General features: G+C 47.4%; 1 protein-coding gene across 1 annotated transcript in view; it reads left to right on the forward strand.

The window, feature by feature from the left end:
• ATP9A (ATPase, class II, type 9A) overlaps positions 1-26,650 on the forward strand; it is a 174,603-nt gene extending 147,953 nt beyond the window's left edge. The window contains exons 18-27 of the mRNA XM_011951371.1: positions 1,728-1,826; positions 4,493-4,582; positions 4,707-4,851; positions 5,955-6,019; positions 9,601-9,756; positions 13,293-13,357; positions 14,818-14,926; positions 15,826-15,883; positions 18,442-18,645; positions 22,070-26,650. Of these exons, the coding sequence (XP_011806761.1) occupies positions 1,728-1,826; positions 4,493-4,582; positions 4,707-4,851; positions 5,955-6,019; positions 9,601-9,756; positions 13,293-13,357; positions 14,818-14,926; positions 15,826-15,883; positions 18,442-18,645; positions 22,070-22,206 (1,128 nt within the window). The 3' untranslated portion in view covers positions 22,207-26,650. The remainder of the gene's footprint in view (positions 1-1,727; positions 1,827-4,492; positions 4,583-4,706; positions 4,852-5,954; positions 6,020-9,600; positions 9,757-13,292; positions 13,358-14,817; positions 14,927-15,825; positions 15,884-18,441; positions 18,646-22,069) is intronic.
• The last annotated feature ends 1,274 nt before the right edge of the window (positions 26,651-27,924 follow it).

Here is a 27,924-nt window from a genome sequence, read left to right on the forward strand (position 1 = left end):
ATGCATGTGACTTATCTTTCTAGTTTCCTGTTAGATGAGAAGGGGAGGGGAGTGCCTGGGATGGGGCAGGTTGGTTGGTAATTAAAGTCTAAGATACGACCTTGCACCTATCTCTTATCTTTTTTCTTTTTGAGATAGAGTTTCGCTCTGTCTCCCAGGTTGGAGTGTGGTGGTGTGATCTCGGCTCACTGCAACTTCTACCTCCCAGGTTCAAGAGGTTCTCCTGCCTCAGCCTCTCAAGTAGCTGGGATTATAGATACGTGCCACCATGCCTGGATAATTTTGCATATTTAGTAGAGGTGGGGTTTCACCATGTTGGTCAGGCTGGTCTCGAACTCCTGACCTTAGGTGATTCACCTGCCTCGGCCTCCCAAAGTGCTGGGATTACAGGCGTGCCCAGCCAGCTGCACAGGATATTTTCTACCTCAGCCCTTTGTATAGATGTAGAAACCGAGGCTGAGTGAGGCATCTCTATTCCCCAGGTTCTCACATTGGGAAGCAGCAGAGCTGGGACTGGAGCTGGGGTCTCGGGCCCTTTCTGTACCACCTTCTCATCATCCCAGCATGGGACATTAGTCACGTCATGCACCTGATCATTCTTTTCATGCCTTTCTGGAACTTGAGCTTCCTAATTCCTTCCCCAGTGTTTGTTCTCTTACATCAAACCCTGAGAACTATGACTAAACAAGGCTCACCAAAAAGAATATTGTTTTTAGGACAGGCGGGATATTGAGGGAAAACAGACCTAGCCAGGGGAGAGGGCCCAAGAGGCTCAGCCCTGAGAGGTGCCCGGTGCCTTCCCTCTGCCCGTCTCACTGCCTGGGTTCCCATCCTACCTCCCCCTTTACTTCTGTGACCCTTGGCAAATGACTGAAGCTCTTAGCACTTCCACTTCCAGCCTCCAGAAGCCGTCATGAAGGTAACAGGGAGCTCAGCGTGGGTGCTGGGCGCATAGTGGACACTCGGGAGACATTTGTCATGATCTTGTTTCCTATACTTCCCCTGCTATCCAGATTTTCTTTGACTGGTAGCCCCAAGACTGCTCCCAGCTGGGAGCAAGGAGAACAAAAGGGTGAATGAGGTAAAATCACAGAGCAGGAAGCACATTCCATGAGGACTCTGAAGAGCCGGATTCTGGGCCTGGTTAGGACAAGAGGTAGCTGTGTGGTTTGGGGCAAGTCATCTACCCTCTCTGAACCCACAGCAGAGAAATGCAGTGTGAGCTAATCCATGATGTGGGAGAACCTGACTCATTTACGGTCAGCGTTTTATAAGCTGAGTTAAACCCCAGAAGGGTCTGTCTTGCTCGTCCAGCTACATGGAAAGTCCACAGCATCAAAAGTGAGCGTTTCCTTAGGACACAGAAGTGCCCCTCACCCATGCAGCCTTTCCCTTCTTTTAGGATATTTATCACTTTAAGAAAAATCCTCAGAAGGGGAATTATGTGGTCCAAGGACTGAGCTTCATAGTACCTCCTGTAGTGTGTGGCCAAACGGCCCTTTCTAGAAGCATCTGCCAGTTTTTGCCGCTACCAGCAGTGGTTGCTTGGAGTCCCAGAGCCCTTCAGCCAGGGCGCTTGCTGTGTTGTGTTGGGGACAGCACGAGTCGGCAGGAGGTAAACGGAACATACCAAGTTCAGCTCCATGTTCTTGGGAACTCATCTGTTGCAGATGACAGGCCGGCCTCAAAAACTAACAGACAGGACCTCTGTCATGCCATGATTTCAGGTTTGGATGCTGACGGGGGACAAGCTGGAGACAGCCACATGCACAGCGAAGAATGCGCATCTGGTGACCAGAAACCAAGACATCCACGTTTTTCGGCTGGTAAAGTGTCCCCTGTGTTAGGGCCATGTGGGGGTGATGTTCGATTTGTCCTGTAACGTCGCGTGGGCCCCTTAAGAAGGGAGGGGCAGCACGTGGGTCACCTAGGGTGGGGAGCGCCAACCACGGCTGCCTTGGGTGGGATGATTAATGACCCAGGTGCCAGCTGGAGAGTTCCTTCCGGGAGTGGTTTAGGAGCACCGCCTTCTTAGTCCCGTGCTAATGCCGTGCTCTTAACCTTTTAGGGGGTCGTGGTCCCTTTGAGAAGCTGGTGAAAGTCAGGCACTCCCCCTGAAAGATGCAGATCCACTCATACACATGAAATTATGCATGGGATTCCTGGGATTTCACTGAACCCCTGAAAGTCAAGTCCTGGGATAAGAAAGAAATTCCGGGCCACAGATACTGGTCTATCTGCCCTCCTGAGGGGGGAAGCATTTAGGACCATTGAGGAGCCTTTTGAAGGAGGTGCATTGGATGGGCACATGAGAAATCGCCTGCCCTTGTGGCAGGCATTGACCGAGACAGTGCACACGTCAGGAACTGCTTCCAGTGAGGACTGTTCTAGGCTTTATTGCACTGGGGAGGTGGGGGGACTGGGTCGTCTTTGGGGCAGGATATAGTAATCCCACTGAAATCAGAGCCACGATGGCAAACAACTGGAGGGTCTCTAGATCTTTGGGGGTCTCCCCCTCACCCCTGCCTTTGGTCCATAGCACACAGAAGCTTCAAAATATCCAGGGATTTCTGGAATACCATAGTGTTGTCTAGAGGCAGGTGTAGTCAGTTCTCATCATTCACAAATTCTTTGTGAATTCTCTTCCCAAAATTTGTCTGTGACCTCCAAATCAGTACTCTTGATGCTTTCACGGTTATACGTAGAGTGGCTTAAATCTTTTTTTTTTTTTTTGGAGATGGGGCCTTGCTCTTATTGCCCAGGCTGGAGTGCGGTGGTGCGATCTCGGCTCACTGCAGCTTCCGCCTCCCGGGTTCAAGCAATTCTTCTGCCTCAGCCTCCCAAGTAGCTGGGATTACAGGCGCCTGCCACCACACCTGGCTAATTTTTGTCTTTTTAGTAGAGACGGGGTTTTACCATGCTGGCCAGGCTGGTCTCAAACCCCTGACCTCAGGTGATCCTCCCACCTCGGCCTCCCAAAGTGCTGGGATTACAGGTGTGAGCCACCGCACTCGGCCTAGAGTGACTTAAAATTTTAGCTGGCTGAGACGCACATTCCCACCTGAGGTTGAACAAGGCCATGCACTGCCTCCTTTTTTCAGCCTCGTGGTGAACGGGTGTCCTTTTTGCAGTCCATTTAAGTATCGGGTTTTTCGCATTTCTGTGCTTTTCTTTGGCAGTTTGTCGTTTAAAATGGCCCCAGCACAGCGCTTCTTTGCTGGCTCGTGTTCTTAAGTGCAGGAAGGCTGTTGATGTGACTTATGGAGAAAATGCATGTGCTAGATGAGCTTCCTTCAGGCATGAGTTACAGCACTGGTAACTGTGAGTTCAATGTTAATGAATCAAGGTGTCTTTAAATAGAAACACACATAAAATAAGGTTATAAATTTATGAAGATATTGTGACCAGGGGCAAAAACCTAACCCTGTATTTCCCCTAGAGAGGATGGTTTAGTATTTGCTATTTCAGTATTCACAGTGACTTTAGAAAACGTAGCTACTATGAATAATGAGAATTGACTGTCTGTTCTAGAATTGAGGGATTGCAAACTAATGACCTATGTGCTAGCCACCTGTTTTTCTCAACAGCAGGTATTTTGTTTTATTGGAGTGTAGACAGATCCACTCGTTGGCGTATGGTGCACGACTGCTTTTGGATTATAACAGCAGAGCTGAGTGGTTGTGATGGAGACCGTGTGGGCCTCAACGCCGACAGTAGTTAACATCTGGTCCTTTACAGAAAAGTGGCCCGGCTGGCCCCTGCTAGGTGCCTGGCTCTGCGTACCTGTACTGTAGCATACTAGCCATGTGCCTTTAGTCAGGCTAGCAAATGTCACCATGCTTCAGTTTCCTTAGGTGCAAAATAGAGCTGTCTTCTTTTGGCACCTCATAGAGCTGTGGACTACGCACTCCACAGAGTGTGTTGTCCAATACCTGGCTTATAGTGAAAGTACAGGCTTTTTTTTTTTTTTAAAGATGAGTCTTGCTCTGTTGCCCAGGCTGCCAGTGCAGCGACACGATCTCGGCTCACTGCAGCCTCCGCCTCCTGGGTTCAAGTGATTCTCCTGCCTCAGCCTCCCAAGTAGCTGGAATTACAGGCACCCACCACCACGCCTGGCTAATTTTCTGTTTTTAGTGGAGAGTGGGTTTCACCATGTTGGCAAGGCTGGTCTCAAACTCCTGACTTCAAGTGATCCACTTGCCTCAGCCTCCCACAGTGCTGGGGTTATAGGCATGAGCCACCGTGCTCGGCCAGTACAGGCATTTTTAGTCCTGGGGGAAATTGTAGGTGGAGGTTGGCGCATGGGCTCTCTTGATTCCTGCAGAGTCATAACCAATAGGTTTCCATTTGTTGCTGCCTCTGGTGGCAGGGGAGGGGAGGGACCCTTGGCTGGGGTGGCCGTTGTCTTCATGCTGGCTCCAGGAAGCCACTGTTTATTGTTTCATCATCTCCGGAGAGCAATGCCTCCTTCTCCATCTCTGTTCCCTTCCAGGTGACCAACCGCGGGGAGGCCCACCTCGAGTTGAACGCCTTCCGCAGGAAGCATGATTGCGCCCTGGTCATCTCAGGAGACTCCCTGGAGGTGAGCTTGGGGACCCCTGAGAGCCAGTCCTCCCAGCAGCGTGGGGCTTATCCGGCTTCGGCAGGGGCACTGCAGGCTGGGCAGCGACCTCCACCAATGCACCACCTCTCCCTCTACCCTGCAGGTTTGCCTCAAGTACTATGAGTACGAGTTCATGGAGCTGGCCTGCCAGTGCCCGGCCGTGGTCTGCTGCCGCTGTGCCCCCACCCAGAAGGCCCAGATCGTGCGCCTGCTTCAGGAGCGCACGGGCAAGCTCACCTGTGCAGTAGGTAGGCACGGCTCAGGCTGTGCCGCTGGCCCTGGCCTGGATGTGCGCCAGGCTCCCTTTCCCTAAGGATGTTTGGACACTGTTTCTTGTTCTTCACATTCCCCAGCCCCTTTGTTCAGGTCATGCTTTTTCTCCGCCTCGCAGACTTCGGCTCTTTTTGTTATTATTTTTAGTATTTCCCCTGGAGAGCAGATAAGCGTGTGCCAGGCCTCTACTCCTTTGCCAGTGGCTCAAGAGTGCAGCCTTCCAGTGGGTGGAGACCACACACTGTGGGGTTGGATCTGGGTTCAAATCTTTCCACTGGCTTTTCCCAGTGGGTGCCCCAGATGGCTTCTTTCACCCGTCTGAGCCTCCGTTTGCTCGTGGTAGAATGGGAATAATAATTGTGGCTTCCTCAAATGGTGTCACGAGGACTCAAAGGGGTCACTTTTTTTTTTCTGGAGACGGAGTCATGCTCTGTCACCTAGCTGGAGTGCAGTGACACAATCTCAGCTGGTTGCAACCTCCACCTCCTGGGTTCAAGTGATTCTCCTGCCCCAGCCTCCTAAGTAGCTGGGACTATGGGCACGCGCCACCACATGTGGCTAATTTTTGTGTTTTTAGTAGAGACGGGGTTTCTCCATGTTGGCCAGGCTGGTCTCGAACTCCTGACCTCAGGTGATCTCCCCACCTTGGCCTCCCAAAGTACTGAGATTACAGTCATGGGCCACTGTGCCCAGCCTAAAAAGGATCACCTTTAAGATGTGCTTGCCACGCTGCGTGGAAAGTGTCCAGTAAGAGCCCTGTGAGTTGCCGCTGATGGTAATCCTGGGGTATCCCGGCCTCCGAGGAGGACAAGTGGTCATTCCTGTCCCGTGTGGACACAGTTCCACTGCCGCTGCTCGATGCCGGGACCCTCTGCAAGTCGCTGGGCTCTCTGACATTCAACCACTCTGCCTGTGAAACAGGAGGGGTTGGTGCGAGGGGTTGGAGAGATGGAGTGGACAGGGCAGGCCAGGCACTCAGCGAGCGCTCCGTGACAGACAAGACTGCGATAAAGACAAGCATGCGTTCTTGTTTAAGGTAAGAATGAAACGTCTTTTCTCTCTGGTCTGTGGCTCGCAGGGGACGGAGGCAATGACGTCAGCATGATTCAGGAATCTGACTGCGGCGTGGGAGTGGAGGGAAAGGTGAGAGTGTTTCCCTCTGCTGGGCTCCACTTGCTGGAGTTTCTTGGTTCTTTTTCCCTCAAAGACAGAGCTTTAAGGCTTCTGGAAATTCCAGATAAAGAATGATAAAACATAAGGAACAATGTGTCACAATTACCTCATGTCACTGGGAAGATAGAGGTCTGTATTGCTACATCTTAATTGCCCAGACCTAAATTAAAAAAAAAAGAAAATGTTTCTAGGCCAGGCGTGGTGGCTCACGCCTGTAATCCCAGCACTTTGGGAGGCTGAGGCGAGTGGATCACTTGAGGTCAGGAGTTTGAGGCCAGCCTGGCCAACGTGGAGAAACTTTGTCTCTACTGAAAATACAAAAATTAGCTGGGCATGGTGGTGGGTGCCTGTAATCACAGCTACTTGGGAGGCTGAGGTAGGAGAATCGTTTGAACCTGGGAGGCAGGGGTTGCAGTGAGCCGAGATCGTGCCATTGCACTCCAGCCTGGGCAACAGAGCGAGACTCCGTCTCAAAAAAAAACAAAGAAGCATTTCTCTATATCCTTAGGGTATGGTAAGTGTAATTCAGACTTCTCTGGGACAGTCAGCATTGTCAGTAAAAGCCTTAGTTATCCTGCTCTGTGCTGATCTCTTGGGCGCACAATGGAAGAATGTTGCTTGCTTCACTTCTCACCAAAAGGCCTTGGCAGCTACAATTTTTAAAAGCTGGTGTGTTATGAAATATTATTTCTGTCTTTTTCTGCTTGCCAATTGTGCGCTTGCCTCTTATAGTTTACTTGGCCCTAATTTGTGACCTCTAAATGACAAGAGGCAAGAAGACGGGTCACCGAGTTTGTCAGGACCTGTGTGAAGGGCCGGAAGTGGTGGCTCATGCCTGTAATCCCAGCAGTTTGGGAGGCTGAGGCAGGAGGATCACTTGAGCTCAGGAGTTCGAGACCAGCCTGGCCAACATGGTGAAACCCCGTCTCTACTAAAAATACAAAAATTAGCTGGGCATGGTGGCAGGTGCCTCTAATCCCAGCTACTCAGGAGGCTGAGGCAGGAGAATCACTTGAATCCGGGAGGTGGAGGTTGCAGTGAACTGAGATTGAGCCACTGCACTCTTGCCTGGGTGAAAGAACAAAACTCCGTCTCAAAAAAAAGGAAAAGAAGTGTGTGCAAAGTATCGGAGTGCCAAGACCCGGAGGGAGCAGGAGAGATGCTCCCCTGTCCATACTGTTGCATAGCTTCATGACTTTGGCTGACCCTTAGGGCTTTTTTTCCCCCACTTTCCCACCCTTTCTGGTTCTCTGGTTCTCAGCAAGATGACGATGATTTGAAGTTGCGGAGTGAAATGATTTTTGAATGAGATATATCAGAAGTCTGTATAGATTTCCTGAGTACAGTTTTTAAGAGGCATGTTTGAGTTTAATGGAATTCTCTACCAGTTCTTATAAAACTTAAAGCATTTTCCCTTCTATTAAAAATCATATTCTGATTCCTTTGTTTCTCGGGATATAAAAGTAATACTGCTCACTATAAAAAATGAAAAGAATCTAGGCCAGGCTTGGTGGCTCACACCTGTAATCCCAGCACATTGGGGGGCCAAGGTGGGCATATCACCTGAGGTCAGGAGTTCAAGACCAGCCTGGCCAACATGGTGAGACCCGATCTCTACTAAAAATACAAAAATTAGCCAGGCATGGTAGTGGGTTCTTGTAATTCTAGCTACTCAGGAGACTGAGGCAGGAGAATTGCTTGAACCCATAAGGCAGAGGTTGCAGTGAGGGAGATTGTGCCACTGCACTCTGGGTGACAGAGTGAGACTCTGTCTCAAAAAAATATATAACATAAAAAATCTAGAAGTAAAACATGTCTTTTAGGTAACTGCATCAAATGAGTAACGCTGGTTTTTCTCCCAATATTTTTTCTGTGTGTATATTACTGGTTATGAGTGTGTATATATTTGCTATCTATATATATATCTTACACATGTATATATATATAATTTTCATGTGTATTTTTTAAAGTGAAAACACACAGTACATTTTGTTATGCAGCTTAAATCTGTTACCTCATGGATTTGTTCCTACATGAGAGCATACAGAGCCATCACTTCTTACTCTGACTCTACCTTTTTATTTTGAAAAATGTCAAAAGTTGAAATAGAACAATGGAAAAGTTGAAATAGAACAGTGAGCATCCATCTACCCTTCACTTTGGCCATTTGTTACTATTTGCCACATTCTCTTTCTTTGAATCAGTAGAAAGTAAATTGCATGTAATGTTACCCCTAAATATTTCAGCTGGATCTCTTTAGAACAAGGAGGTTCTCCCACACAAAGAAAGTAACATCATAACCCCCCTTGCCCCGTGTAACATTGATATAATGGACTATATAATATTCATGCTCAACCCCATGTAACATTGATATAATGGACTATATAATATTCATGCTCAAATTCCCCCATCTGTCCTCTAAGTGTCTTCACAGCTTAAATAATAAAAGCTCCAGGAAGGATTGCAAATCCCATTTATTAGCATGTCCTCGTGTTTCTGATCTTCTTTGTTGTAGAACACTTTTCTCTCTTTTTTTTGGTTGGAGGGTGTTTTGTTTTTCATGTCAGTGGTATTTTTGAAGCATTCAGGACAGTTGTAGAGTTTCCCATGGCACGCATTCCTTGAGCCCGTCAGGTTGATCCGGTTCCGATTCTGCTTTGGCGTGAGCACTGCATAAGGGCAATTTGTGTTCTTCCTGTTACGTCACGTCCAGAGGCTCTCATCTCCTTCTGTCCCTTTAATGTTGGCTGTCACCGCCTTTTAAAAGTGAGAGAATTTGGCCAGGTGCAGCTGCTCATGCCTGGAATCCCAGCACTTTGAGAGGCTGAGGCGGGCAGATGGCTTGAGCTCAGGAGTTTGAGACCAACCTCGGCAACATGGAGAAACCCCATCTCTACGAAAAATAACAAAATTAGTCAGGTATGGTGGTGCGTGTCTGTGCTCCCAGCTGCTCGGGAGGCTGAGATGGGAGGATGGCTTGAACCTGGGAGACAGAAGTTGCAGTAAGCCGAGATCACACCACTGCACTCCAGCCTGGGTGACAGAGTGGGACCTGGTCTCAAGAAAAAATAAAAATTAAAAAATACAAACTGGGAGAATTCCATTATGTGGTTGCACTGCAAGTTATTCCCACTTCTGTGAGTGTGCAGAGCTGTATATTCAGGAATATCCTGTCTAACATTGTTAGTAGCTCTGGGTTTTCGCCTCATGCTTAATTAGCTCTTAAGGGAACTAAATGTTTTAAAATATCTATCTTTAAATGATTCTTTGTTACTTACGGGGTGGGCTGAACTCCTAAGGCCTAATATTAGATCCACTTGACCTCCAAATTATAACTATATCGATTCAGAATGGTTTTTATTTAAATAAATTCCCCCTTTAAAATTAAATTTAGACTTCGACCACCAACTGCGTTTAGGTTGAAACCAAAGAATTTCTTTCTTGAAGTTCTTCAGAGATCTCCTTACAATGTCTTGCTTTTTCAATTAAAGAGAATGTGTTTGCCCTGACCTCTTGTGCTTCTGACGGCGCCTAATTTTATTGGATTTTAGGAAGGAAAACAGGCTTCGCTGGCTGCAGACTTCTCCATCACTCAATTTAAGCATCTTGGCCGGTTGCTTATGGTGCACGGCCGGAACAGCTACAAGCGGTCAGCCGCCCTCAGCCAGTTCGTGATTCACAGGAGCCTCTGTATCAGCACCATGCAGGTGAGTGGACCGCTGGCTCCTCTGCACATGTACATGTGGCTATGTGATTATCATGGAAAAAGCCTGGGAATTAGACTATGCTTTGGAGCTGTCACCCCCACCTCGCCAGTTTAAATCCCCCACCTGGCTACATTCCAGCTGATAGACCTTGAGCCAGTCCCTGAACTTCCTGGTGCTCAAGATTCCTCCCCCGTTAAGCGTTGCTGGTCATTGCTCCCATGTGGTGTGGATGTGTGTGTTAGCAGTGGTGACGTCCAGTACCTGGCATGGGGCAAGTGGAGTGTACATGAGTTATTTTAGTTGTGGGTAGGTTGTTATAATGTGTTTGCTGGAGTGAAAGACGGCAGAGTTAAATGCTGAATGACTATTCAGCCCCCAGTTTTTCACCTTTTGCAGAGGTAAGGGCCATCAGAGAACAACCACTAAAGAAGAAGAACTTAATCTGCTTGTGTGCTTCCTGTGCCCTAGGCATCAGGCTAAGTGTTCGCAATGCAGTGTCTCACATAAGCCTCACAATAGCCTGAGCCCGTTTTACGGATGGGGAGGCTGAGGCTGAGTATGGATGATAAATTTGAAGTGTCCCATAGAGATTCAGTCAGCTCAGGCAGGCGGACCTCAAAGCCTGCAGTCACAATCTGAGTATCCTTCTTGATACATTCGTCATGGAGGGCCTGGGACTGTGTCCACTTGCAGGGGTCAGCATGACACCTGGCACTGAGGTTGCCTCGGCATCACGGTTCTGTCTCCCGGCAGAGCCCAGTGGGGGAACTGAGTTTGGTTATTATGATCATGAATACCCTTGGAAGTTAACATCTTGCTCCCCTCTTGCTTTTTCATAAAAGGATTCTAGATTATATATTTTCCCACCTTCTTTCTCACAAACTCCTTCAAAATATGTCATCATAGGACAGGCACAGTGGCTGACGCCTGTAATCCCAGCACTTTGGGAGGCCGAGGTGGGCGGATCACTTCAGGCCAGGAGTTTGAGACCAGCCTGGTCAACATGGTGAAACCCTGTCTCTACTAAAAATACAAAAATTAGCTGGATGTGGTGGCACGCTCCTATAATCCCAGCTACTTGGGAGGCTAAGGCACGAGAATCGCTTGAACCTGGAAAGTGGAGGTTTCAGTGAGCTGAGATCGCACCACTGCACTCCAGCCTGGGCAACAGAGTGAGACTCCATCTCAAAACCACCACCAACAAAATTTGCCGTCAGTCTGTAGCAATTAAGTGTGGAGTAGAAAGGAGGCCAAAGGAGGGAAAGAAAATATTTTTGGTGTTGCAAAGCTGTTGATTGATCTTCCTTTTTGGGCATTGAGGTGAAAATGCTCCCAGTTGAGTGGTGAGAACGTAGGCGCAGTAGATCCTGGAACTCACGTCTCCTGGCCATACCGCTAGGGATCTGTGAGACCTTGAGCAAATAACTTTACCACTCCAGGCCTCAGTCTTCCCACCTGGAAAATGGGGATGATGAGACCCTCCTTGCCCTCAGACAGGGCCACTGTGAAAAACAGAGAGGTTTTTAAGACATCAGTGCTAAGGCATTCTTACCATGATTAGTAGAAGTGAAACAAGGTAATATGTAAACATCAGGTGATATTTTAATTTGTTTAGTCATACTTGAAAGGCAGTCTGCCTTTCAAGCACCAGGTAGTGCTGCTTTGGGTATGTGAGAATTCACCATCCACTGGTTACACCCCAGTTTTTTGGGGGTGATTTTATGTTTTAAATATCTGTTGCATTTGTGAGTAGGGGAGCCTTAAAGTGACTTCCATCAAAATGATCTAAACCCAAACAGCTGCTGTGGTTCACCAGACCACATCTGTACTTTTATGTTAACTCGCCAATTAAACAGGATAATGCTGTGGTTTTAATCATTGGGAGATTAATCAGCGCATCCTGGGACACATACACAAAAGCTGGCCGGGATGAGCTGACTTCTTCAAAAACTGGATGTTACCGTTAACATTGATGTAGAAAAAGAATTCCAGGATGAGGCATTGTTCTTTATGCTAAAGCAAATGCCTTTAACCCCTGTCCACCGTGCTGAAAATGGCCAAGAGCAAGTCCCAGTTAGAATTGCACCAGGACATGGGTCTGCCAGAGAACACAGTGTTTTTATTTTTCCCAAAGTGCTGTCATCGAGATGAAGACTGTGTGGTTAGGATGACCCTTTTAGAGGAGGGGGCTCCTGATACTGGTTTGGAAAATAAACACCAGATTCTTGATATTTTTACAACCGTCCTTCCTATGCAGCGGCCCAGCCTGGGTGAAAAGTCACCGGAAAAGTGGCTTTTCCGGTGCAGCCAGGGCGAACCGGGACTTCTCATGACCCTAGCACTCAGGAGCACCTGCGCTCTGAGCTCTGTGCCGAGAAAGCACGTGTTTCTCACATGCTTTCTCTCTGTGTCCATTGAAGGTGCTCTGGGGAGCTAGCCCTGGTCTGATGCTATTTCTAATTACTAGGATATCTCTGCCTTGCTTTCTTCTAATTTCTAAAAGCTTTCAGGCAGCGTTTGTCTCTGGCCTTCCTTCAGCTTTATATGAATAGGTAGCAGCTTAGAGACCATGCTTCCTCTGTTAGCCCATAGAGGTCCAGAGACGGAGCTAACAGAACTTCAAGCCTGATTCTGGAAGAGTATAAGAACATGACGGAATATAGTCAGGGGTTCCTTGAGCTGCGCTCTGTGCGACTTTCCATGGCCTGGTCCCATCTTCCCCACAGGTCCTCCCCCGCCTATTCATCATTACCAGCAGCTAATATTTTCCAAAGCAGGAAGCAGACATTTCCATGAGGGTTTGTAAATATCTTCATTGCTTCTGTCTAATTGCAAAAATAATCTGTCACCATGTGCTCTTTTCAAAAATTTCCCCAAATACTGAAACATGTAATATAAGAAGTGAAGCCTTCTCTGCCATCCCAGCCCCCGTAGACACTGCGGAGGCTCTTTTTCCGTACGCGTTTCCGTGTCTCCGGCAGCTTGGTTGGCAGCGTGCCTGCCTGCAGAGGTGGGGATACCCAGCTGTTTAGAAGTGTGCGCTCTGGGGCCACAGCTGGGCTTAAGTCCTACAGTTCACCTGCTCGGCCTCCCCTTCTGCAAAGCGTGGGTGGTAGTAGGACTTGGTCCTGTGGCTGCTCTGGAGATCAGCTGTGCTCATGTGCAAAGCATTCCTGGGTCCTGGAACTTAATAAATGTTCACAATCGGCTGAGTAGACCCTGGAGCTGTAATACATCACCCTACCCGGGAGTGATTCCTGGATTTGCTGCTTAGGAGCTGTGTGGGCTTGAGCAAGCCGCGTCCCCTCTCTGTGCCTCACTTTCTGCTTTGCATAATGAGGATGACGAGAATCATACCTACTTCATAGGGTTGTTGTTGATGTTGTGAGAATGAAATGAGCACATCCATGTAAAGTACCTTATAGCAGTGTCAGCGAGGGTGAGTACTATGTAAGTATCAGGTGTTATTTTTATTCTGTAAAGGTAAGGGATTTTGTCATGACTTTTGGTGACGTCCTCCTTTCTCCTTGGCACAGGCTGTCTTTTCCTCCGTGTTTTACTTTGCCTCCGTCCCTCTCTATCAAGGATTCCTCATCATTGGGTAAGGAAATCCTGCCAAGGAATTAATTGTTTACAAAACCTTCTTGAAATGCCACAGCAGAGAGAAGAAACATGGTGGGAAAATTCTTGGGTTCCTAAGCCACATTGGTTCCCAGCCCCAGCGAATGTAGGCCCAGCACCATGCTTTAGAACCTCCTTGAACTAACAAGATTTTGAGCTGTTGAGCCCTTAACCAGATGGAGGAAGTGGAGTTGGAGATGTATGTGGTGTGTTGCACTTTCCCATTTATACCTGGTCTTGAAAAAATACTCCAGGGTTATCAGTTGATTGAGGAGAGCAAGGCGGAAGGTTTGCAGACTTGGTGATTTCACTGGGGTCTTAATAAAAAGGGAAGGGGGATCTGAAAAATGCCCTCCTGGCCTGAACCGAGCCCAGTAGAAGTCCCGTCCTTGGAGCTCCAAGGAGGGCCTTAGTCCATTGCCTCAGGAACGTGCAAGTAGCAGAGCTTGACTGCTATGCCACAGTGATAGAGATGGTGTCACTTGAGCCTTTGCAGCCCGCAAACCCACTCCCATTAGTGACCTGAAACTTCAGGCTGATCCTTCTGACCTTTTCAGAGAATGTGCTCAGTCTCTGAATCACCCAGGTTGGTGGAGTTTGGTTACCGAGTGCCCTAGATACAGATACATGCAGCTGAGGCCCCTCCTGGTTAGGAGGAGACGGAGGGCGCCGGAAACCCAGCTGTGCTCTGGAGAGTCTCACAGAGTCCGCTCTCCATCCTACTGTGTTGGCCGATGAGTTCAGCCTGAGAGGAGGCACTGGAATTCTGCCTGCTTCTAACTGGAAAAGTGGCCTGTCTTTTGTCGGGTTCTGGAAGAGTACAAGAACATGACAGAATATAGTCAGGGGTTCCTTGAGCTGTGCTCTGTGCGACCTTCCATGGCCTGGTCCCATCTTCCCCATGGGTCCTCATTTCCTCTTCTGTTGCCCTCAGCCCCAGCCCCACTGGCCTTCTAGCTGTTCTTCAGACATGACAGCCACCTCAGTGCCTTTGCACTGGTGGTTCCTTCTCCCTGGAAAGCTCATCCTCCTGGGACTGGCTTGGCTGGCCCTCACCTCTTGTGGGTGTGCACTCAAATGTTCTGTTCCTCAGCCTCTAAAATTGTACCATCACCCCCCTACACACAGACACACACATACACATCTTATTTCCTCTACCCCATTATATTTTTCTCTTTAGCACTTATCTCTAACACACATAGAGTTTACCTAATTTATTTTTTTATTGACTCACTGACCAGGGTGAAAGCTCTTGAGGGCAGACATTTTTGTCCATTTTTCCTCTTAGGTTTCTGGTGCTTACAGCCAGCTCTGGAGCATAATAGACAAGCAGTAAATAGTTGTTAGAGGCATGAATGGGACTTGGGCGCTGGAGGCTGGCATAGCACATAGCTCTGATCGCGTCGGCCAGGTCTTACCTATGGCGGTTTTCTCTCCCAGGTACTCCACAATTTACACCATGTTTCCTGTGTTTTCTCTGGTCCTGGACAAAGATGTCAAGTCGGAAGTTGCCATGCTGTATCCTGAGCTCTACAAGGATCTTCTCAAGGTTCTGTTAGCTTCTCAGTCCCTCCTTCTTCCCTTCCTCCTTTCCTTTTCTCTTCCTTCCTTCCCTCCCTGCTTTTTTTCTTTTAATTTATTTCACACAGACCCTCCATTTCTGATTTGAATACACTTGAACTGGTAGCTTTCTCACTTTTGGGGGGAAGGTGTGGGAGTTTACGTTTTTTCTTAAAGCGGTAATATATGCACTATTATAAAGAACGTGAAAGAGTACAGTAATAGATAAACTGAAAACAAGCCAACTCACGACTTCGAAAAAGCCCCTGACAGTTCTGCTTTGCAGCTGCAACTTACGTTTGCTCCCAGAGATGTTCTTGTGTACGCTTCCAAAACGTGTGTGTGATGGTGTGTGCGTAGGCACGTGTATAATTTTATTTGTCTTCAAGGGTTTTTTACCCAAGGGAAGATTTATTTCCATTTAATGTTAATTCTTTTTTCTTTGAGACTAAGTCTGTCACACAGACTGGAGTGTAGTGGCTCAGTCTCAGCTCACTGCAACCTCCACTTCCTGGGTTCAAGCGATTCTCCTGCTTCAGACTCCTGAGTTGCTGGGATTACGGGCATGCACTACCATGCCTAATTTTTGTATTTTTAGTAAAGAGGGCATTTCACCATGTTGGCCAGGCTGGTCTCGAACTCCTGACCTCAAGTGATCCACTTGCGTCAGCCTTCCAAAGTGCTGGGATTACAGATGTGAGCCACTGCGCCTGGCCAATTCTTTTTTTAAAGAACTAATTCCTCCAATGTGTTCAGATGTGTGTGAGCCAGTTTTTTGATGAAGACAGATGGGTTGCCTTATCTAGTTAGCGGGAGCATAACGTGAACACTGATGCTGCGTGAGCCCCCTATGAAACCGGCTCTAACCTTTCTCTGTCTCTCGTTTAGGGACGGCCATTGTCCTACAAGACATTCTTAATATGGGTTTTGATTAGCATCTATCAAGGTAAGGATGAGTGGAGACACCTGTTTGTCTTGTGCTCTGGCACTGACTCAAGGGTGTCCCCTTCTTGCCTGTAGAAAAAGAAGAGAAGAAACTGGAATCCAAAATAGCTGGAAGGAGGGTGGCAGTGTGACCCAGGGGAGTCACTGGTCACCCTGTATAAGGACTTGAACATCAGAAATGCGCAGTGGTGCTGTGTGAGAAATGAGGTAGTGAAGCCAGAGGAAGGCGGCGGACAGTAGTCAAAGCCTGTGGGGCTGCTCCACCCATGAGGCAAAAGGTGGTTGCTTTCTGGAATGTTCTGAAACCTTTTCTGAGAGTCAGATCAAGTCGTAGTTTTGGAAAAACATGTTTACGTCACTGGCCTCCAGAGGGAGTCTCCCAGGCTATAGAGGCTTTGTAAGATGACCTATTGGGATATAAGAAGAAAATAGCAAAACTTCTGTTTGTATTTATTTTTTCCAACTCTTTTACATTTACATATATATATAATATATATATATATAAATATATATTTATATATTTTTGAGACACAGGGCAAAGCCACCGTGCCCAGAATCCTCTTTTTTTGGTATTTCTATTTTTATGTGTGTTTTGTAGTACACATAATAGATTTTATATACTTACAAAATATGCAATATATAGAAACAGAGTGAGACCCTGGGCGATGGAGGGTCTCACTCTGTTGCCCAGGCTGGAGTGCAGTGGAGCAATCACGGCTCACTGTAGCCTCGACCTCCCCAGACTCAGGTGACTCCCCCACCTTAGCCTTCTGCGTCTGGGACCACAGTTGTGCACCACCACCAAATCAGTTGCCAAATCAGTTCATTTCTTCCCAATTGACTGTGAGCCAAGAGTCCCTGCAGGTCCAGCAAGATGACCTCATGCTGTGCTGTGGACCCCATCGGGTGCTGACACGGGCTTTAATTCCTATCTAGAAACCTGTTTCTAGCTCAGCATCATAGACTACAGGTGTGCACCACCACACCCGGCTAATGTTTGTATTTTTTGTAGAGGCTTGAGGTCTCACCATGTTGCGCAGGCTGAACTCAAACTCCTGGCCTCAAGCAGTTCTCTTACCTCAACCTCACAAAGTGTTGGGATTACAGGCATGAGCCACTGTGCCCGGAATCCTCATTGTTTTTTAGTATTTCCATTTTTATGTATGTTTTGTAGTGCATATATTTGTGAAATGGTCCTAATATTTCTATATATCTGGACAGGTACATATATATAACTTACAAATAAACGTGTATATTTGGGTTTATTATTATTATTATTTTTTGAGAGAGTTTTGCTCTTTTGTCCAGGCTGGAGCGTAGTGGCATGATTTCAGCTCATTGCAACCTCTGCCTTACAGTTTCAAGCAATTCTCTTGCCTCAGCCTCCCGAATAGCTGGTATTACAGGTGCCCATCACCGCACCCACCTAATTTTTGTATTTTCAATAGAGATGGGGTTTCACCATATTGGCCAGGCTGGTCTCGAACTCCTGACCTCGTGATCCACCCGCCTCAGCCTCCCAAAGTGTTGGGATTACAGGCGTGAGCCACTGCGCCTGGCCATAGTTTATTTTTTAAAAAAATAAATTTACTGTTCATGTCACCTATTGGAGTTTATTTTATTTTATTTTTTTGAAACAGAGTCTTGCTCTATCACCCAGGCTGGAGTGCAGTGGCACGATCTTGGCTCACCGCAACTTCCACCTCCCAGGTTCAAGCAGTTCCCATGCTTCAGCCTCTTGAGTAGCTGGGACTACAGGCGTGCACTTCCACACCCAGCTAATTTTTGTATTTTTAGTAGAGACAGGGTTTCGCCATGATGGCCAGTCTGGTCTTGAACTCCTGGCCTCAAGTGATCTGCCTGCCTCAGCCTCCCAAAGTTCAGATTACAGGTGTGAGTCACCACATCATTTTATTTGTTTGTTTATTTATTTATTTATTTATTTATTTTTTGAGACAGGGTCTCACTCTGTCACCCAGGCTGGAGTGCAATGGTACAATCTTGGCTCACTGTAACCTCCACCTCCCAGGCTCAAGTGATCCTCCCACCTCAGCCTCCTAAGTAGCTGGGACTACAGGTGCATGCCACCACACCTGGCTAATTTTTGTATTTTTTGTAAAGATGGGGTTTCACCGTGTTGCCCAAGCTGGTCTCGAACTCCTGAGCTCAAGCAATCTGCCCACCGTGGCCTCCCGAAGTGTGGGGATTCCAGGCGTGAGCTACTGCAGCTGGCCGTGGCTCCCTCATGTTAAATATTATATTTAACTTTCTATTTCTTTCATCAACTCTAGACAGTTATTCTCTCCCTCCCTGCCTTACTTCTTTTTTTCTCCCTCGTTCTCACTTTGTAGTTATAGATTGTTTATCTTACAAAGTCAAAGAGGAAAAATCAGGAAACTATAGGTTCAGACCTGAATAATGCACCAGTCATTAACCTCATGTAACAAGTGATACCTTTCATGTGTAAATGAAAAACGCAGAAAGGAACCAGGTGTGAGCGAGCAGGGCGCAGCTTTTGCAGGGAGGAGTGAGGGGAACACCCTTCTCTGGCGTTTGCAGGGAGCACCATCATGTACGGCGCGCTGCTGCTGTTTGAGTCGGAGTTCGTGCACATCGTGGCCATCTCCTTCACCTCGCTGATCCTCACCGAGCTGCTCATGGTGGCGCTGACCATCCAGACCTGGCACTGGCTCATGACAGTGGCTGAGCTGCTCAGCCTGGCCTGCTACATCGCCTCCCTGGTGTTCTTACACGAGTTCATCGGTAAGACCCCTGAATGCTTAAGCCCCGTCCGTCACCCCCAGTGAATCTGGCCCAGCGGTCTCACTGCCATATGAGGGAAGGGGGCTGCCAGCGCTCGGCCTGGGCTCTTCCTCCAGCAGTCCTTCCCGCGCAGCTGTCCGCGTTTTCTTACAGGTGTTCCCTAGGGACAGGTGTAGCTGTGCTTCAGGGTGTGAAATTGAGGACAGGGCGTGATTGCAGTAGAGAGTGTTTTTCTTTTTCTTTTTTTTGAGTCGGAGTCTTGCTCTGTCGCCTTTTTTGGGCCACAAAACCTTTTTGTTCTCCTGAAATCTGAATCTGAAGTCCAATCTATGAAACTGATAAAAGGGGACTTGTGATGGCAAAGTGGCAGCGCTGGGAGGTGCCCAGCCCCAGAACCTTGCCCATGCAACCCTGCCTTGCCTTGCTGCTGTGTCCTGATAGAGCTCCTTAGGGACTCCATGGACCTCAGAATAAAATCTGCTGCTCCGCACAGCAAACCAAGTGCTGCAGGTATTCGCCAGTTCCGTAGACGTGGGAGTCCCTGCTGTGTGCCAGGATCATGGTGGCAGATGAGGTGGATGGGCTCACCAGGGAGCTGCCGTTCTCGTTGGGAACACGTGATAAACACACATCAGTGAGTCTGTGAGCACAGGAGTATCAGATGTGATCAAAGTTACCAAGAGAAAAACGGGGTGAGGTGCTAGACGCCCAGGCAGACCCCAAATAAAAAATGTTTTGGAGGCCGGGCGCGGTGGCTCACACCTGTAATCCCAGCACTTTGGGAGGCTGAGGCGGGCAGATCACGAGGTCAGGAGTTCGAGACTGGTCTGGCCAACAATGGTGAAACCCCATCTCTACTAAAAATACAAAAATCAGCCAGGCGTGGTGGCGCACACCTGTAGTCCCAGCTACTTGGTTGGCTGAGGCAGGAGAATCGCCTGAACCCGGGAGGCGAAGGTTACAGTGAGCTGAGATCGCACCACTGCACTCCAGCCTGGGTGACAGAATAAGACTCTGTTTCTAAATAAATAAATAAAGTTATGGGAACGTAGAGATGGGGGAGTGTCGGCCCTGCCTGAGGTGGGGGGGCGGCAGATTGCTGTGACCTCAGTAGTGATTCCAGGTACTCTTGGGCTTGTCCAGTGTCAGCCACTGTCTCTAGATGGACAAGCCTGGCTTCATCACTCTTCCGTGCCGACCTCATTCGCTTTGCCATATCAGTTAATTTCTTCCTAATTGATTGAGCCACAAGTCCCTGCAGGGCCACCCAGGTGACCCCATGCTGTGCTACGGACCCCATCGGGTGCTGACACAGGCTTTAATTCCTGTCTAGAAACCTGTTTCTGGTTCAGCATCATAAACTTGGAACATGGGCACAGTTCAGATGACCCAGCATTTTCTGTGTTGTGCTGTGGGTAGATTCTGAACTCTAATCTTGGTTTCCCCTGCACAGGGCAAACTCAAGCCTCTATGGCTTTGGAACCTCAGGGCCAGAGGTCATCCTGAAAGTCTAGCTGGTGCAGCAGACAGGCCTCTTTACACCTCTTTCCTCTTCAGTAGAAGCATTTAAGTTTCTGTCTGTGTTATTTAAACAAAAAACCCTCAGAGTGATACTGTTTCTCCTTTATCAACTGAGGGAGCAGGGCTGCGAAACTGCTTCTCTGCTGAAGAAGCTCATGAGTGTTCAAGATTGCAGATAGACTCTCTCTGGGGGAACTTTCAGTTATGACAACCCTCTCATGCCCCATCCTCCGTGGGAAGCCTGCAGGGGCCAGCAGTGGCCCATCCCTTGATCCTTTGACCCAGGCCTTCTCAGTGGGGGTGATGTGGTCCCCACCACCTGGGGAACAAACATTGGTCTTTGGTGGGGTGTGAACAAACCCTAATCCTTTACATATAAAGGAGATGTATCTATAATATTATAAACAGATACACAGTATACCTGTGACATTAACATTTCATAGAGCTGGTTGATTAGGGAAGAAAAGAAGTCGAAAAAGCTTCCCTAAGGGGCAATAATGAGAAAAAGGCAGAGAAACTCAAACTTACCCTGGAAGCATCTTTGATCACGGCTCTTCTGACAGCTTCCAAAGCTCCTGAAGGTTTTAGTAAAGGTAAAAGAACCATCCCCTGAAAAGTAAAGGTTTCACAGCTGCGGCACCAGTTTCTAGAAAGGATTTGTGAGCATTTACTGCAGCTCCAAGAACTAAAGGAGCATCGCTGTAAAAAGTGGAGTTTTAAAGCAGTTTCATCCTTGTCACTAGTCTCTAGACAGTGTTTTGTGAGACCTACTGTGTGCTCAAAGGCTTGGGCCTGAGGTGGTCACAGAGATGTGGCCCCTGCTCAGGAATCTCAACTTGTTTTTGATAGGGACACACCACAGAGCTGGGTCAGAGGTGTAGGAAAACCACAGGGTGGGTTGAGCCTTGGGCCTGGCACTTAGTAGGTGCTGCCTCAGTACCAGCTGCATTTCAGCATCCTGTGCTCAAAAAGTGGGGAAGGGGCTTACTGTGGCTTCTGCTATATTGAAAGCCACAAGCTGTCACTCCAGGTTCATCATCCTGCAGCAGGAAAGGCAGTACCCCTGCGTGCCCACCCCACGCCTTCCATCAGAGTCCCAGAGGGTCAGCCTAAGCCTGTGTCTGACAAGGGGGTCTGAGCCCACTTTGCACCATGACCCAGATTTATCCTGTGGCTTTCTGCGACCATCACTAGAAGCAGAAGATGCATTTGAATGTCACTTTCCGCTCGCCAGTGGCCAGGGCTTAGAAGAAAGACTCTCCAACTGTTAGACAATACCAAATCAAAAGCATCTCTGCGTTTTCTTCCCCTGTCATTTTCTTTCCTTCTTTTTTTTCTCTTTTTTTTTTTTTTTTTGAGACAGTGTCTTACTCTGTTGCCCAGGGTGGAGTGCGGTGGTGCAATCTTGGCTTGCTGTCATCTTGAGCTCCCCAGGCTCAGATGATCCTCCTGAGTAGCTGGGACTATAGGCGTGCACCACCATGCCTGGCTAATTTTTGTATTTTTTGTAGAGATAGGGTTTTGCTATGTTGCCCAGGCTGGTCTCAAACTCCTGGGTTCAAGTCTTCTGCCCGCCTTGGCCTCCCAAAGTGCTGGGATTAAGGCATGAGCCACTGCATCTAGTGGCCCCCATAATTTTCTTCTCCTGGGTGTTGAGAGTAGCATTTCACTCTCAGGAAGCTACAGAAGAGAGAGCGAGGAATATCAAGCTGGCGGCGCTGTGTGCTCTTAACCATGGTACCTTCCCTTACAGTCCATAGAAGGAGAGGGCCAATGCCAGGAGGCTGTGGGTTTGTAACGGGAGATGACTTTCCCTTTGATAGCTGTGACACCTGTTTCTGGACCACACGGGCCTTCCGGAATATTCCTGCCTGCTCACGGCTGTCTTCCCGTTTGCTTGCAGATGTGTACTTCATCGCCACCTTGTCATTCTTGTGGAAAGTCTCCGTCATCACTCTGGTCAGCTGCCTCCCTCTCTATGTCCTCAAGTACCTGCGAAGACGGTTCTCTCCCCCCAGCTACTCAAAGCTCACATCGTAGGCCATGTGCTCGCTGGAGGGGGCCCTGGTCTCGGCGCTTCCCTGATGGACAGAGCTCAAGTTCCATTTATATTAACCGCCACCTGTGGGTTTTGCAGTAATTGCTAACACGTGCAGTTTTAATGGGACGAGGCTCTGCGCCTAAACAGAGCCCTAACGCTGCATCAACGGGAGGGAGGGTCCTGAAAGAGACCCATCTGGGCCTGTCTGAACCGCTCGTTCTTCATGTCTGAGTGAATGTGAATATGTTAAAGCTGGTGGCTCGGCTGGGAGGTTTATGTGGGTCACTGTGCGAGCTTCCTTATGACTTGAATTTTGTCGTCACGTGATAAAAGTTTCTGTGTAGCTGAAGGTTGTAGAAGGCTTGTGTGTGTGTTTTTTTTTTAACAGTCCTAATGTGTATGTATTCTTTATGTCTTTCTTGCTCTTACAAAGAGGTGTCAGAAAAATAGAAAGCTCTTGGTGTCAGTTTGGGAGGAAAAGACAGTGACATTTGGTAAAAAGTTATCCACACAATCATCTCCATTCTGAAATGCTCAGTATCATCTCCAGCCAGCCCTGCTTACCCAAGTTACACTGGATTCCTGGGATCATAACGAATAAATGAGAGGAGAGGGAGAGTGTCCTAAATCCAATCTGTTATCCTTGATCTGATTCAGCAACCATAGTGTGTGAGTTGACTTCACCTGCCACCTCGTAAAAGAATTTCAGAGGTGTGATCCCGCTTTATTGGGACCTGGTAACAATTACAAAGCCAGTGGCTGTCTGAGAACGACCTCAGACGTTTTCAGCAGAGTTGTTTTAGCAGGAAATGTGCCACTGAATGGCCCCTAAATGTGTCGACAGTATGATAAGAGACTCAACTAATTCTTTAGACAACATGGCAGATGTGACTCAGATCCTCCAAGACCAAAGCGGAAAGGTCAGAGGGCTGGGACTCTTCTCTTCCATAGAAGCCTGTTTCCTGTTAGGAGGCACAACGGAGGATGACCCCACGAAGGCAGAGGCATCTTGCTGGGCTGCCATTCATTGGTGGCAGCTTTCAGAACAAGGAACCCCTGGTGGGAGGACGCCCAGGCTGCAGCTTTGGGATCTGGGATCTGTTCCACTGCCGGCAGATTTCAAGGGGAACTTGCTGAAAGGCAGCCAGTGGTAAAGATTTCTCCCCTACCAGGATGGACTACATGCGTGCATGTTTCTTATAAAGCTGTGGTTTGTTTCAGAGGAGGAAGGGAGTTTGCAGTCGCTGGACATGGTAGAGCAAGGCATTCTTGGGTTTTCAAGTCACTTCTTGCAGAAGCCACATATGCATGCCATAAGGGTTAAGTTGGTGGATCTTCAAGAGCCAAGTGTGGTTGAAATCTTGGATTTGCGTTTACTTCTTGATGAGTACATATCCTTCAAACCCTCCGCCTGGCGCTACTTCTGTGTGCTTCAGAGATGTACGCTACAGCCTGGTTTCTGACGCCTACTGACTCCCGCTCTTGGAGAGCTGGAGACATGAGGATCAGATAGTCCCTTGCCTTTGGAGCACTCTTATAAGCTTTTGTATTTTGTGTTGTCCTTTTAAAACGTTCTAGAATGACTTTATGTTTTACGTTGCAGGTACTGATAAATTGGCTGTTGACACCACATCTATTTTGTCTTATGATTCTGCAGTTTTGCAGTATTTTCCCCTATCTGATTCAGCCATTTCTGCCAGAGGGAAAAGGTCGGCAGAAAAGATGTATTGAATGAATAGTTAAGGATAGGATCTTTGTCCAAAAATTTCAGAAAGATTGAGCAAATCTGACGTCTTCCTTGAGTGAGTTTCTGTTTTCAAAGGTGGAGGAGAAAGTTGTGTTGGAAGTTTTTAAGCCTCTGTTTTCTTGGAAGTCAGTCTGTAATGCTGGGAAGTCTTAAGATAGTCCCGTTTAGAGTCTGCAGACCCTGAACCTGGTTCTGTAATGCTGGGAAGTCTTAAGATAGTTCTGTCAACACTTTGGAAACTCTGTAGCTGGCTTTGCTCGGAGATTCGGGATGCTGGATCCTGCAGGCAGGGCATGTGGGAGCCTCATCAGGAGGTTTTAGAGGTTTCCAGCAGAAGCAGAATACAGATGGTCTCCCTGGCCTTTTCCTTATATTCTCAATTTTGATTGAGGTGTGCAAGTTGACTGTTGGGTTTCAACACATAAGATACTGGTTGACATCTTCAAGGGAGAATGCTTCCAGGAGGGGCTGAAGAAGCCATAGCTGGAAGTGGAAGGTACTCGTCAGTGTTCTCCACAAACCTTTTTACTCTGTTGTCTCAGCCGCACTGGGGCGGAGGCAGTCAAGGGTGAGAAGGACCAGAACTCAAGTGCAAACTACCACGTGGTTGGCCCATCCCATCCGCAGGCAGGTGGCTGACGCCATTCACTGGACGGTCCCCGAGCATCTAGGAATGCCCACACCATGCTTCTCAAACGCTGGAGATGCAAAGGCAGGAGGATTCAGTCCGGTGAGAGTACACGATCTTTACCTGCACAAATCAGACTATAAGCCCAGCAGAGAACCCCAGGGGTGTTTGGGCACTTCTCGGAGGTTATCTTAGTTGTGGTAGGGAAGACAAAGAAATAAGCAAACAAGAAACTAGAGTTACTGTACAAGAAACTCTCCTGAGTTTGTAAACCGTAAGCATAAGGATTCAGTTGACCTTTTTCTTGGTTCATCAATCTGGAAAGAACTTACATAAAGCGCCATTGACACTCTCACCTGGGAGCTCCCTGGGCCTTAAGTCTTTGACAGCCAATTTAATTTGAGGTCAGAGGGCCTCGAGGTACACAGTCAGCACTGTTTGAACACTTTTCCTGAAAGCAAAACTCACAGCCCCCTGCGCCCTCTGACAACACTAGCTATTTCTGCCAGAGTAAGAACTTCTATTATTATTTTTTTTATTGTTCATATGTCTTTTGGTGATGGTTGCGTGACGGGGCAGCAGGATCTATTTGGTTTCTTTTTTTTCCACCTCCTTCCTTTTTGTGTCTTTTTTTTTTTTTTTTCCTCTAAGAAAATCACCAGACTAGTTTTTCCATCTTGAGTAATTTCTTGTATGGGACAGTTTTGGTCCTCATTTTGAAAGCATGCCTGTGCACATGTGTGTTGCCTGTGGTGCCAGGTGAGACAGGTGGCACTAACTCCAGCTGCTTGGAAGGCATCCCAGGGAGCATCTTAAAGTTGGAGCATACCTCCCATTTCCAGCCCCTGGGGCCAATAGGCCACGTGCTGGAACTAGCATTGTAAAATTTCCATCCCAGTTCCGCTCCCCTGGAGTGAAACCATTTTTTATTTTTTTTTTCATGACAGTAAACCTTAAAAACCATTGTCTCTTTATGAACATTTCCCCAGTTTCTTCTCTGCTGAAAATGTAAGCCATGCTACTTTTTAATGTATTTTGAATTTTGTGCTCATTGGAAATCGATATGCTAATGCCTCCCCCAACCCCCGCCAGACTTTTCTTTTTATACTTTGTCTTGTTTTTACTGGGGTGGGCTGGGCATGCTTGCGTGCCTTTAGGGCAGCATTTTAAATCTTTGCCAAAATTGCAAATGGGACATGTACATTCTTCTGCTCCATCCTACTTAAACACCTATCAGCTATTTTTATCTTTAACCTTTTCTATATGTTTGAAGTGTGTGGGGTGTGTGTGCGTGCGTGTGTGTGAAAGAGACAGCAAGAGAATATCATGTAAAGTTTTTTGAAGAATTGTTTGGTTTTCATTGCATTAAAATTCTATCACTCCCAGCTTTGTTTTCGTTTAAAAAAATATACAAAGAGCTTTGTAAATACAACAGATTTTATTTCTCCCCCCTTTTTAAATGTACAGCTTTTTTGCTGTTTATATGTACTTAAAATATTCCCATGAGTTATGTCCAGTTCTTCTTGGAAAAAAATACATTATGTTTTTGAATGGAACTGCAAAGCATCCTGCAGCGTGAGAGCAACCCTCCACCTGGAGCTCTGACGCATCTTCTCAGGCCAAAGTGGCATTACCCATGAATCTGTCTTCTCCACCACAGCATGGTTTGAGGCACAGTCTGTTAACATGGCTGGGCCCTGTCAGTGACTGTTGTGTTTGTGGGGTCAGGTGGGGGGCATGGTATTTGCAAAAAAAAACAAATTATGGCTAATTTATTATTTTGTTGCAGTGGGGTTAACTGTAAACTCATGTAAGAGTCCGTGATTTCCTCATTAGTTGATCTCTGTCCCTGTAATCCTCATTGCAAATTTTCACCAGGACAGCATTTTTTGATTAGAGGGGAGCTCTGGCACAGTATGCTTTAATTTAGCAGGAACTTGCAGATGATTTAAATTCTCGATGCTGTGATGACACACATATGATCTTTCGTGTTTCTGAGAGACTCTACTTTCATTGTTTGCCAGCGTGGCTCGTTGCTGTTGCCCAATAAAGCTTGTGTACGTTCTGCCTTGGGGGATTATTTTAATTTGTACAGAAACATAAATTCTGGTGTCAAAATGAGGACTTTTTATTATAATGCTCCTATTTTCTCTTTATTTCATGGTACATGAAATGTAAAGAAAACTCTTTCCAGTTCAAAAAATTATTTCGATTTTGGCAAAAAAGAAAAGCAACACAAATCAATGCATGTTATTGATTATTCTGTACTATTGTCCATCCCAGACATGTCAGAATTTCAAAAGGTGATAGATATAAATGGAAAATAAGATGAAAACCATAAGCTTCATATTGTATTTCTATACACGGTCCTTGATGACTCTGGAATCTTTTTTTTTTTTTTTTTAATCAAGGGATGGAACATTTAGAAACAGTTAAGTTTTAGGCAAAAAAAAAAAAAAAAAATGGCTCACACCTGTAATCCCAGTTTTGGGAGACCAAGGCAGGAGGATTGCTTGAGCCCGGAGTTTGAGACCAGCCTGGATAACATGGCGAAACTCATGTACAAAAAAATACAAGGAAACGAGTTGGGTGTACTGACTTCATTCAGCCTCTGGTCCCAGCGACTTGGGAAGCTGAGGTGGAACGATCACCTGAGCCTCGGAGGTTGAAGCTGCAGTGAGACTGCACTCCTGCCGGGGCGACAGAGCAAGACTCCGGCTCAAAAAAAAAAAAAAAAAAGCTGTTGTGTAGGAAGTAGTTGAAATCCAGTGATTTCAATCGGGAGATTTTTGTCCCTTGGGGCACAGGTGGCAGTATGAAGACCTTTTCAGTTGTTGTAGCTCGGGGAAGAGGAGTGCTACGGGCAAGGGATGCTGCTGCACACCCTGTGATTCACCGGTGGTCCCCACAACAGAGCCCAAAGTGTCAAAAGTGCCAACATTGAGAAACCCTATTTTTTTTTTTTTTTGAGATGGAGTCTTAATCTGTTACCCAGGCTGGAGTGCAGTGGTGCGATCTCGGCTCACTGCAACCTCCGCCTCCCAGGTTCACGCAATTCTCCTGCCTCAGCCCTTTGAGTAGCTGGGACTACAGGCGCCTGCCACCACGCCCGGTTAATTTTTGTATCTTTAGCAGAGACGGGGTTTCACCATATTGGCCAGGCTAGTCCAGAACTCCCGGTCTCAGGTGATCCACCCGCCTTGGCCTCCCAAAGTGCTGGGATTACAGGCATGAGCCCCCGTGCCCAGCCAGAGAAACCCTAATTTAATCGGCACGTGTCAGCTGTACCATTTGTATTTGTAAAAGGGCCCAGAGGTACAAGCTGGTATGTCTCAGGAAGCA

Source organism: Colobus angolensis, unplaced genomic scaffold (genome assembly GCF_000951035.1).
Source record: "Colobus angolensis palliatus isolate OR3802 unplaced genomic scaffold, Cang.pa_1.0 Scaffold319, whole genome shotgun sequence".
In the NCBI taxonomy this organism is placed as follows: Eukaryota; Metazoa; Chordata; class Mammalia; order Primates; family Cercopithecidae; genus Colobus; species Colobus angolensis.